The sequence below is a fragment of the Venturia canescens genome, chromosome 3 (assembly GCF_019457755.1).
Source record: "Venturia canescens isolate UGA chromosome 3, ASM1945775v1, whole genome shotgun sequence".
Lineage (NCBI taxonomy): Eukaryota > Metazoa > Arthropoda > Insecta > Hymenoptera > Ichneumonidae > Venturia > Venturia canescens.
Window position 1 is genome coordinate 25,150,148 of NC_057423.1, and position 12,343 is coordinate 25,162,490.

The 12,343-nt window shown below is 34.3% G+C and overlaps 1 protein-coding gene across 3 annotated transcripts in view; it reads right to left on the reverse strand.

Annotated features, from left to right (window-relative positions):
- Nucleotides 1–916: 916 nt before the first annotated feature.
- Phm (Peptidylglycine-alpha-hydroxylating monooxygenase) overlaps nt 917–12,343 on the reverse strand; it is a 59,767-nt gene continuing 48,340 nt past the window's right edge. For all 3 annotated transcript variants that reach the window (XM_043414002.1, XM_043414003.1, XM_043414005.1), the window contains exons 2-3: nt 2,370–2,588; nt 917–2,306 (exon numbers count right to left, since the gene is read on the reverse strand). In XM_043414002.1, coding sequence (XP_043269937.1) covers nt 1,629–2,306; nt 2,370–2,588 — 897 coding nt within the window. In that variant the 3' untranslated portion in view covers nt 917–1,628. The remainder of the gene's footprint in view (nt 2,307–2,369; nt 2,589–12,343) is intronic.

Consider the following 12,343-nt stretch of genomic DNA (forward strand, 5'->3'; position numbering starts at 1 on the left):
AACAACCATTCATTAGCAACATGGATGGCAAACGTTGCGCTCCTTGGCTGGGCTACTCCCGGGATTTTTTCCTTAAAATTCCGTCTTCCCGGCACGAAGCGCGAAGCGCCGGGGAGACCAACCCATTTACTTTTCAAGAATTTGTTTCTTTTATTTTTTTAAATTGAACAAAGAAAAAAGAAAATTCTTGAAAAGTAAATGGGCGGAATTTTAAGGAAAAAATCCCCGGAGTAGCCCAGCCAAGGAGCGCAACGTTTGCCTCGTGTGTTTTTTTTGTCGCGGTGATATTGTGGCGTGTGATATTTTGTCGCGGTGATATTGTGTCGTGTGATATTTTGTCGTGGTGATATTTTGTCCGTGATATTTTGTCGTGTGATCTAATGTCACGGAACCGATTTTCTAAGCTTCGATTTGCCAATAGAAATTTTGTAATCGACAAGTCTGATGATACAATCAGAGAGAGTTGATGAGAAAGAGCGGAGACATGGATTTTTTTTCTAATGTTTCAGAATCCGGACTACATCTCAAGATACATATAGAAAAAACTCTAACCTTTCTAAATATTTTATATCATCAATCCGAACGTTGTTGAAAATTTTCGGTTTATTTTCCATTACATAACACTCTTGGATTCCTCGGCCTTCATTTCTCTTTTATTCTTCTTCACTTTTTTCTCACCACTTTCACTAAAAAATATTGACCTGCTTTTATCTATTTTCTATAGAACCGGAAAAAATTGGAACGGTGTCGACGAATTGTCACATTCCTGATTTTTATAACGAGGAGTTGTAAACAATCATAATTGTGTTTGGGTACTTTTTGAAGAGGAATAAGAAAACGAAAATGTAAAGGTTCGGAACGTCGTTGGCGTACGAGGGGAATATTGCTCTACTTTCGACACATAATAAGGTGATAATTTATTCAATATTAATATTTATTTCTTAAATTACATTTTTTTTTGCCTCATTTGTGAATCGTTCTTTGCCAGAAAACATCAATAAATTGGTCAAGAGATTTATCGGTGTTTCCGAGGGAAATGACGGAAAAAAAATATTCGCATTCATCACAGCAAACAAACTATTGAAGTACAGAATTACGGTTTGCGTCATCGTTGATGATTCTGAATATATTACAGAAATATTTCCAACAAGTATCGTTCAAGGATAATGCGATAAAAAATATAACTTTTATATTATATCATACACGAAACAAAACGAATAAGTTATCCAATAAAAGTTACTACTTTTTTATCACACGTTGAAATTCATTATTGATCTCACATCTTTCATTTGCAGAAGTTTGGATAATAATTTATCAAAGCAATCAAGGAACCATAAAGATATTGATAGTATTGGAAATAAAAATAAATAACCATGTCAAACTTCTTAGTGTCCCTAATTTTTTAAGCATTACTGAATGAATTTCCATTTGAAAATTTATACATTATTGATGGTGATTAAATGAGATCAGCCTTCGTTGAAGGACATGAAATTTTTAATATTTGACAGCTAGATCAATTTATCAATATTTATATAAGCACTCAGTAACTTCCATTAAACAGACCGCGTTCTTTGGACATTTAGTTTCTATCGCCGTTTGACTCCAAGCCGCCAGGGTTTCAAGCTGAATCATAACTCTAAAGTAGAGGCATCTCGGAAGGGTATGTTTGGAAGGCCATCAAGCTGCCATGAGTATGTGGGTGGACCATTAGTGAAACAGTATTTCATGTGCGGTGGTTCGTCATTTTCTACATATACCATTAAATAGAAATTACACATTTCATCACTATTTGTGGTTCCGATACGCGTCCAAGTTTTACGATTGCTTTCCATTGTACAGCGTGCAGCAAATGTATCTCCTAATTCGGCTGTTATGTTATTATGCACTGGGTAAAACATTTGAGGGGTCAACGGGTTGCGCTTCCCGAGTTCTATCCAACGCCCATTTGGTTTCACCAAATAGCCAGAAACTACTTTTCCTAACGCGTGCGTGTGAGTTCTGTAGGCGAAAGGATGAATCGTTTTATTTTCTTTCAAAGTGCAAGCAGTTTCCATATATTCAGTCGATTGTGGTGGAATTATACCAGCGGTACCTAATAAAATTACACTGGCCATTTTTTTCAAGGGTTGCAATGTATAATGCAGTATTACTCCTGAATCGTCGGTGCTACCATCTTTGAAACGGTCTATATGAGCGTAATGAACCTGCAGAACCAAGTATTTGATGTGTGTTGCACGACCAACTTTGAAACCTACACCATCAGGTAGGTTCAAGTCTGGAGCGTCCCTTGCCCATGCGTATAAAATCTGTAAGAAACATATAAATATAACCTTCATTAACATAATATATAATGATTCATTTTGTACTACCTCGGATCCATCAGCACATGGACTTGCTGAATCATCTTCAGAGCCAGTTGCGTGAGTCATTTCTCCACAATTCCAAACAGATTTAGCTGATCCCGGTTCTTTGCACCCATACAGCAGCATATGATGCGCAGTATCCGATGTAGCGTTTGGTTGGAAACCAACAATATAATAACTTTTTGTGACGTCCACTTTAACAGGTGTACACAAGTACAGTTCCGGCTGAAAAAAACGATAGATGTGAATTTAGAATCTTTGATAGCAGATAAATTTGAGCATTATAAGAACAAAAAACTTGAAATCATCGAGACTCGCAGTAGTGACTCGAGATAAGTATGGAAGCGAGTACGCTCCAAGCGACTCTTTGCAGGAGTCATTTTTTTACACCGATCGCGACCTTTTACAACCATTGTAGCATAATGCATTGAAGCTATGTTAATTGAATGTTTTTACTTAGAATTAAAAAATTGTGCATTTTTTCGCATACATTTTTATGTTTATGTTTTATAATCGAGTGACACTAGTAATATCTGGTGCCATACATGTTTTCAAAAGACTCGGTAGAGTTCAGAACAAGTACATTGACAGCCCTGTCGTCTGCTGGACCGAGGCTCGCCGCAACTAAACTTTTTTCGAAGATGTTGGCTATTTTAAGGAGCAGGAATGCATGAATAAAACACACTTATTTAATAAATGAAATATGCAAATTGGAACATAGGGAAAAAAAGGTTGGGACAAGAACATTGATGGTCCCTTGTTTCCAGATCATATCACGAAAAATGTGAAAAAAAATTTCATAAAAAAAATTATTAAGCAAACTGTAATAATTCCCACACAAAAATTCGAGAACAATTTCACAAATCATGAAAAAAACATTACATTAAAAAAATAAAAATCTGTAATTATTTTTTAAAGTGTAAAAAAATTCTAATAAAATATAAGCAATAAAACAAAGAAAAATCAAAATGAAAAATTTAAAAAAAAATTCAAAAAAATTTCCATCTAAGTTACGTCTAGCATTAAAACTTATGATATCAAGGCCGAGTATTTAATGATAATTCAGAATGTTCATTCCTACGGGTACCATCAGGAACTTGAGAAAGTTCTTATGAAACAAAAAAGTTACCATTTGAGTTAGGTGCGGCACTAAAGTTTATGATATCAATTGGAGGACAAGCGTTTTATTAGTAATTCCGAGTCTTAACATTATGAATTTTTTTCAAGAAGCGTTTAAATCCAAAAAAAAATTACATCAAAGGTATAGCAATTTCTTACACTATGATGGCAGAGACTTGGAAGAAAATCGATTCTTCTCAGACTTTCAGGATTCCCTGGTATTATTCACAAGATTCGACCGATTTTAGATCGGTATAAATTATGTTTAAAAATGTGTTAAAAGTACTCGTCCGGCCCATTAATTTTAAATTAAATTGTTTATTCAGATAAAATTCAGGGCCCTTCTAGAACCGATGCATCATAAGTATGCGTACAGAGGAAACTGAGAAAGTTATTTTCAAGAAAGTTAATTAACCTTTTAAGCGGCAATGACGCCATATGGCGCACATTTTTTTTGGGCCCAAAGCGGCAATGACGCCATATGGCGCACATCGATTATCTCGTGATTAAGTCAATCAATTATCACCAAATTTGATACTCGGGGGTTTCTGGGGTCGCTGATTACGAATCCGCTCTCAAAATTTCGAAATTCGAAATGGCGGATCCAATATGGCGGCCGAAAATGCAAAAATTCATTCGAATCGGATAAAAATTGGTACTCGGGGGTTTTCGGGGTCGCTGATTACGAATCCGCTCTCAAAATTTTGAAATTCAAAATGGCGGATCCAATATGGCGGCCGAAAATTAAAAATTCATTTTAATCGGATAAAAATTGGTACTCGGGGGTTTTTAGGGTCGCTGATTACGAATCCGCCCTCAAAATTTCGAAATTCAAAATGGCGGATCCAATATGGCAGCCGAAAATGCAAAAATTCATTCGAATCGGATAGGCATTGGCATTCAGGGGTTTTCGGGATCGCTGATTACGAATCCGCCCTCGAAATTTCGAAATTCAAAATGGCGGATCCAATATGGTGGTCAAAAATCCGAAAATTCATTTGAATCGGTCGAAATTTAGTATTCTTCGGGGTCGCTGATTACGGAGTATATAAATTGAAAATAGAAGATTCTCTATGACACATATGAATTGATCATGTAAAATTTTTGCAATGGCACCTTTCTCTTCATATTGATTTTATATTAACCCTGAGTTTTTCAAGTTTTATATGTGAATAAATGTAACACAAATACTATTCAAAATTGCCCCGTGCATGGTCGGCATATGAGATATTGTTTTCGAATTATAAATTTTGAGGACGGATTCGTAATCAGTGACCCCGAAAACCCCCGAGTACCAATTTTTATCCGATTCAAATGAATTTTTCATTTTCGTCCGCCATATTGGATCCGCCGTTTTGAATTTTGAAATTTCGAGGGCGGATTCGTAATCGATGACCCCAAAAACCCCCGAGTACCAATTTTTATCCGATTCAAACGAATTTTTTATTTTCGGCCGCCATATTGAATCCGCCATTTTGAATTTCGAAATTTTGAGAGCGGATTCGTAATCAGCGACCCCAAAAACCTCCGAGTACTAAATTTCGTAACAATCTGAATACTTTTTTTTTCTCGCATTTTGGGCACTATGAGGCGAATTGGTTCTGCCGCTTAACCCCTTCACTGTGAGTGACACGTATAGGGGCAAAAAAAGTCGTGCCATTTTTGTGTCATGACACGTATAGGGGCATTTGAAAAAAAACATATTTCTACTGCACCGATTCGATTGAAATTTGGTACACTATGGTTTTTGGAGTCGCTGATTACGAATTCAACATCAGATTTTCAAAATTCAAAATGGCGGATCCAATATGGCGGACGCAAATTCGAAAAATGGTTTGAATTCGACGAAAGTGAGTACCTCATGGTTTTTGGGGTCGCTGAATTCGAATTTTACATCAGATTTTCAAAATTCAAAATGGCGGATCCAATATGGCGGACGCAAATTCGAAAAATGGTTTGAATTCGACGAAAGTGAGTACCTTTATTCTTAGTCCTTCTTCTTACTTCTTCAAAGAATGAAAATTCGATTTTTACTCTATTTGACACCCTCAAGAAAAATATATTGGTTCTCCCAATCCTTCGATGATGACCGTGTGTGGGATGGTGAGTTGATTATTAGAGAACGACGATGGGATCATAGATCAACTTCGGGTCAAAAGAGAGCGATTCAAGGGTATAGTGGATGCCCCTAGGATGGTACTCTCGATTTTCATGTCACAGGTGTGGCGGGAACATTGTAGAAGCACTAGAGTGCAGACATAGGTCCAGCGGGCTCGGATATGAGATGAAGAGTAGTGATAAAATTAATCTACAACTGATTGAGTACAAAAATACGCGTATGAAGCCAAATGAAACTGATCTATACCGAGTATGAGTGTGGTGTCTTTATTTCCGCGACCTGGGAGCCTATACGAAAAGAAAAAATCTCGCTATATATTTACATGGTTTAGAATACTTTTATATTATGTTGAATTCTTTCTCACATTTAGGCGCTCGAGTTTAAATCAACTCAATTAAATCAAAACTTAAAGCCGTATTTTTTGTATTTGCGTCCACCATATTGAATCCGCCATTTTGAATTTTGAAAAACCGATTCCAGATTCGGATTCAGCGGCCCCGAAAATCATAAGGTACTCACTTTCGTTAAAATCAAACCATTTTTCGAATTTGCGTCCACCATATTGGATCCGCCATTTTGAATTTTGAAAAACCGATTCCAAATTCGGATTCAGCGACCCCAAAAACCATGAGGTACGAAAAGAAAAAATCTCGCTATATATTTACATGGTTTAGAATACTTTTATATTATGTTGAATTCTTTCTCACATTTAGGCGCTCGAGTTTAAATCAACTCAATTAAATCAAAACTTAAAGCCGTATTTTTTGTATTTGCGTCCACCATATTGAATCCGCCATTTTGAATTTTGAAAAACCGATTCCAGATTCGGATTCAGCGGCCCCGAAAATCATAAGGTACTCACTTTCGTTAAAATCAAACCATTTTTCGAATTTGCGTCCACCATATTGGATCCGCCATTTTGAATTTTGAAAAACCGATTCCAAATTCGGATTCAGCGACCCCAAAAACCATGAGGTACGAAAAGAAAAAATCTCGCTATATATTTACATGGTTTAGAATACTTTTATATTATGTTGAATTCTTTCTCACATTTAGGCGCTCGAGTTTAAATCAACTCAATTAAATCAAAACTTAAAGCCGTATTTTTTGTATTTGCGTCCACCATATTGAATCCGCCATTTTGAATTTTGAAAAACCGATTCCAGATTCGGATTCAGCGGCCCCGAAAATCATAAGGTACTCACTTTCGTCGAAATCAAACCATTTTTCGAATTTGCGTCCGCCATATTGGATCCGCCATGTTGAATTTTGAAAATCTGATGTCGAATTCGTAATCAGTGACCCCAAAAACGTTCATACTGTGACTTTGAGACAAATCTAAGAAAATTTTTTTCCAACACAAAAATGGCACGAAAACGTGATTTTCACCTCACTGCGAAGGGGTTAAAAGGTTAAATAAAAAATTTAAACGAAACCTCCTGTAATGTACAAGAGATATTATTGTGCATCGATCAATGAAAAATATTTTGCACAATAAATATGTTCAAGCTACTGTTATAACCTCCCAGTTCATATTGCAATGAGGGCAATTTTTCCTTTTTATTTCGTCCAGCGACTAAATTCTATTCTGTATAAGAACTTACCTATTTTTCCTATCACTATTCATTCAAATAAAAATCAATCATAAAAAAAAGAAATTGTACGGCAGAATCCGGTTGAAAATTTATTCAAATGCGATTTATTATCAGTTCAATATTCTCAATAAAAAAAATAGGTAAGTTCTTATACAGAATAGAATTTAGTTGCTGGACGAAATAAAAAGGAAAAATTGCCCTCATTGCAATATGAACTGGGAGGTTATAACAGTAGCTTGAACATATTTATTGTGCAAAATATTTTTCATTGATCGATGCACAATAATATCTCTTGTACATTACAGGAGGTTTCGTTTAAATTTTTTATTTAATTAACTTTCTTGAAAATAACTTTCTCAGTTTCCTCTGTACGCATACTTATGATGCATCGGTTCTAGAAGGGCCCTGAATTTTATCTGAATAAACAATTTAATTTAAAATTAATGGGCCGGACGAGTACTTTTAACACATTTTTAAACATAATTTGTACTGATCTAAAATCGACGTCGAATCTTGTGAATAATACAAGAGAATCCTGAAAGTCTGAGAAGAATCGATTTTCTTCCAAGTCTCTGCCATCATAGTGTAAGAAATTACTATACCTTTGATGTGATTTTTTTTGTATTTAAACGCTTCTTAGAGCAATTTCATAATGTAAAAACTCGGAATTACTAATAAAACACTTGTCCTCCGATTGATATCATAAATTTAAGTGCCGTACCTAACTCAAATGGTAACTTTTTTGATTCATAAGAACTTTCTGAAGTTCCTGATGGTACCCGTAGGAATGAATATTCCGAATTATCATTAAATACTTCCTCGAATTGATATCATAAGTTTTAATGCTGGACGTAACTTAGAAAGAAATTTTTTTCAATTGATTTTTTAAAAAATGTTTATTTTGATTTTTCGTTTTTTCATTTTTTACGTTTTATTTGATTTTTTTGACACTTAAAAAAATAATTACAGATTAGTATTTTTTTAAAATGTAATGTGCTTTCAGGATTTGTGAATTTTTTTTTAATTGTTCTTTTGAAATTCTTTACAGGTGGTTTGATAATTCTTTTTATGGAATTTTTTTTCACATTTTTCGAGATATGATCAGGAAACAAGGGACCATCAATGTACTTGTCCCAACCTTTTTTTCCTTAGGGGAATTTTCAAGATTTTATATTATGTCTTTTTTCTCAAAAGTTCTGCAATCTTGTTTTTCGGGTTACATCAAGCTGAGCTAACCACGCACAATCACACTGAGTTCAAAAAGAAATAAAAACTTTATACTCTACAATCAAAAAATTGAAAATTTGATTGAAGCAATCTTTTAACTTTTCACTTAGTTTGTAAATGTTCACATACAAGACAAAAGTATTCGTCACATCGATATATTCTTGTATCTTTTCACTTATTTGTTTTGCAAAATTGAGAAAAAAATTGGCTATTAGTAGGCAAGAGAAAGGAGCAATATTAAAAAATTCTCTTTTATCTCATGTAACTTGCTGTTGATGAACTCAAGAACAAAAATCAACAGTTTTCAATGCAAAATTCAAATATTGGTCGTTCTATTGAGTAATACTCTGTCCTATATGCTGAAATAAATTAAATTATCGTAAATAATCTTTTTTTCATTTTTTTCAAATTATAAATCGAAAGCCGTATTACGACAAATAATTATAGTCAACAATTTAAACCCTGGATGTTTGTTTTGTGTGTCCAATGCTTGAAATTCAATTCAAAACTCTCATTAACATTGAAAATACCGCCATAATCGGTATATAAGTGGATAATATTATCCACTAATGCTGTAGAATTGTAATGAATTTGAATATTCCTCACGCTTTGAAATAATTTTTATTGTGAGATTTGAGAATTTTTGTTTACATTTTTTGTAGTATAATGCGAAAACGGGCGATCATCAATGTACTTGTTCAAATTTTTTTTCTCCGAGAGAAAATTTTTGCGGCTTGATATCAAATCTTTTTTCTGTGATAGTTCTAAATTTTTGAATAAGGTTTTCGAAAGTTTTCCAATGTTTCTTTCATGATGTTTAAAAATAATTTTCCGTAACGTTTATGAATATTTTGTATTTTTGTGGAATTTTCCCCCGTCATTTATAAATTTTATTTTCAAATTTTTGATGAAATCGTTGTGAATAAAAAAGATATGAAGATTTTTCAATGAAACGAATTTTTTGATTGATTTTCCTTAAAATTTGACAGGAGAAAAAAATATAAAGTATGAAGTTTGTCTGGGCCAACAGATTTGCTTGTTTTTCAATATGTATTGAAACGTTTTATAGTTTCGTTATTTTATTTTGTTCGAAATATGAGCAGGGTAGAAATTAATTTAGACCTTTTGGGAGATATTTTTATGAATATACAACGTTTTATTGATGATTCGTATATAAGAACAATCGTTTCATTAAAGAGCTCTATATAATTCCAAATCCTTCGTCCAATCGCGAATTCATATTTGGCCGCTTTATTGTAGGCCGCTTGTCACCACTTGATGTGCCATCAGCCCCCTGACACTGGCCTCGGAAATCGACTCGAGAATGTGGCATTTTCGGGATTTTCGGAGCATTCGGAATATTCGGTGTGCATTAGGGTGGCCCTTAATACGGGTACAAAAAAAATTGATCGCGCCGCCCCCCAAAACGGTTCCAAATTATAAAAAAAAATCTACGCAAAGCCGTAGCTGTGTCCGGTAAGAGGAAGACGTGCCTGTAAGCATGAACTTGGATTTAAACATCAATTTTTCTGCATGATTTAGTAATTTTTAAAAATGTATTTCAGTGAAAAATGGTCGTATCGAGGTCTAAAAAAACGCATTTTGAAGTTTCAAGTTTCTAATTTCAACATCTTATGACGAAAAAAATGCAGATCTACATGTTCTGCACAATTTTGAGAAAACGTGCGAGAAAAAAACAGCAAATTTTTATGCTTTTTTATCAATTCCACAAGCGTAGATTTATTTTTTTCAACTAAGCCATGGTATGGACCGGATAGCTAGTTTATTAAGCTTCAATTTGCTTTTTTTAAAACTTGGGCAGGACCATTTTTTGCTGAGATGTTGAACTTTGAATCAAGAACTCTTCTGTCTTTGATTGACGATATCTCGGCAACCAATGGTCGCACAGGAAATTCAAGGGCATTTCTGAAAATTGGAATGAATGTCCTACAAGGTTCCGTTGCGATCTTGAAGATGAATTTTTTATTCCATCCTTGTAGTGACTTTAAAAAAATAGGAAAAAAAAGGTAATTTATGATTTTTCAGAAGCCCTCGATGTTGGAAGTCTCAAGAAAAAAAAATCAATTTTCATCAAAAACTTCCGGAATATTTTTTTGTATGTATATTTCAACCTTATTTATGGGAAAAATTTAGAAAAAACCTAGAAATTTTTTTTTCATTTTTGTCATGATCATGACTCGTTTAACGTAAAAAACGTGACCCTTAAATTTGTTTAATGTTTGACCGGTTGCAACAAAGAAACGATTGGTTAGATCGAAATGTAACTTCGCAGGGTTTTTGGGGGTATATTCAGTTGTAAATGGCATACTCAACATCAGTCATTTCATGATTATTTGAAATTTGGCTATTGACTTTCTGAAAAACCATAAATTACCTTTTTTTCCTATTTTTTTTAATTCACGAGAAGGATGAAAGAAAAATTTCATCTCCAAGATCGCAACGGAAGCTTGTAGAACATTCATTCCAGTTTTCAGAACTGCCCTTGAATTTCCTGTGCGACCATTGGTTGCCGAGATATCGTCGAACAAAGACAAAAGAGTTCTTCTTAATTCAAAGTTCAACACCTCAGCAAAAAATCGTCCTACCCAAGTTTTTAAAAAAGCAAATTGAAGCTGAATAAACCAGTTATTCAGTTCATACCATGGCTTAGTTGAAAAAAATAAATCTACGCTTGTGGAATTGATAAAAAAGCATAAAAATTTGCAAATTTTTTTCTCGCACATTTTCTCAAAATTGCGCAGAACATGTAGCTCTGCATTTTTTTCGTTATATGATCTTGAAATTAGAAACTTAAAGCTTCAAAATGCGTTTTTTTAGACCTTGATACGACCATTTTTCACTGAAATACAACATTTTGAAAAATCACTAAAAATTCGGAAAAATCTTTTGATCCTTTAATTTTTTTCGTTAGTATGAAAGACCTTATTTTTTTATCTGGATATTGAATACTAATATACAATAGCTTTGGAAAGTAGGAAAAAAAAATTGACACATAAACTAGATTTAAAAAACTGAAATTTCTCCAATCATGCAGAAAAATTGATATTTGAATCCAAGTTCATGCTTACAGGCACGTCTCCCTCTTACCAGACATAGCTGCGGCTTTGCGTAGATTTTTTTTTTTTATCATTTGAAATCGTTTCGGGGGGCGGCGCGATCAATTTTTTTTACCCATATTAAGGGCCACCCTAGTGTGCATAGTGGTTTTTTCGTTTTTTTGTGCAGTGATCTGAAAATCGGTAATGGTAAACAGTGTAAACGAACAATATTGCATAGGTTGTCATGCCGACGTGTATTGTGCCGGGATGTACTTCGGGTTATGTTTCAAATAGTGAGAAAGTTCACTTTTTCACCTTACCCCGAAATGCCGAAAGTGAAAAATTGTGGAAAGTGGCAACAACAAGAACGGACAATTTGGTCAAAGCCGGAAGAGCGGTATGCGGAAAATATTTTCGAAAAGACCAAATTGTTTGGCAACGCGAACTACTTGGTTCCGATGGTCAAGTACTTGGAGTGGTAATATTGGTGACTCATAATTGCTTTGCAAGATTCAGATAGGTTTATTTCATTTTTTTTTATTCACATTATTATAATTGGGATTGTAATTATAATTACAGACACAGTACAAAATTCGCGTTTGAAGAAAGGCTCTGTACCCTCGCAGTTTCCGTGGAACAAATGCAATGAAGTTTCTCAGGAAGAGGAAGGAGAAAAATCAAATTCCGAAGAGGATATTTCCATCGCTGGTATTGCCGAAGAGATTTTTTCTAACAGTCAACATTCCATATCGAAGGAATTTGTCCAAGCTGCTCCGGCAGAAGGAGAGAACAAATCAAATATCGAAGAGATTTTTTCTATCGCTGGTATTGCCGAAGAGATTTTTTCTAACAGTCAAAATT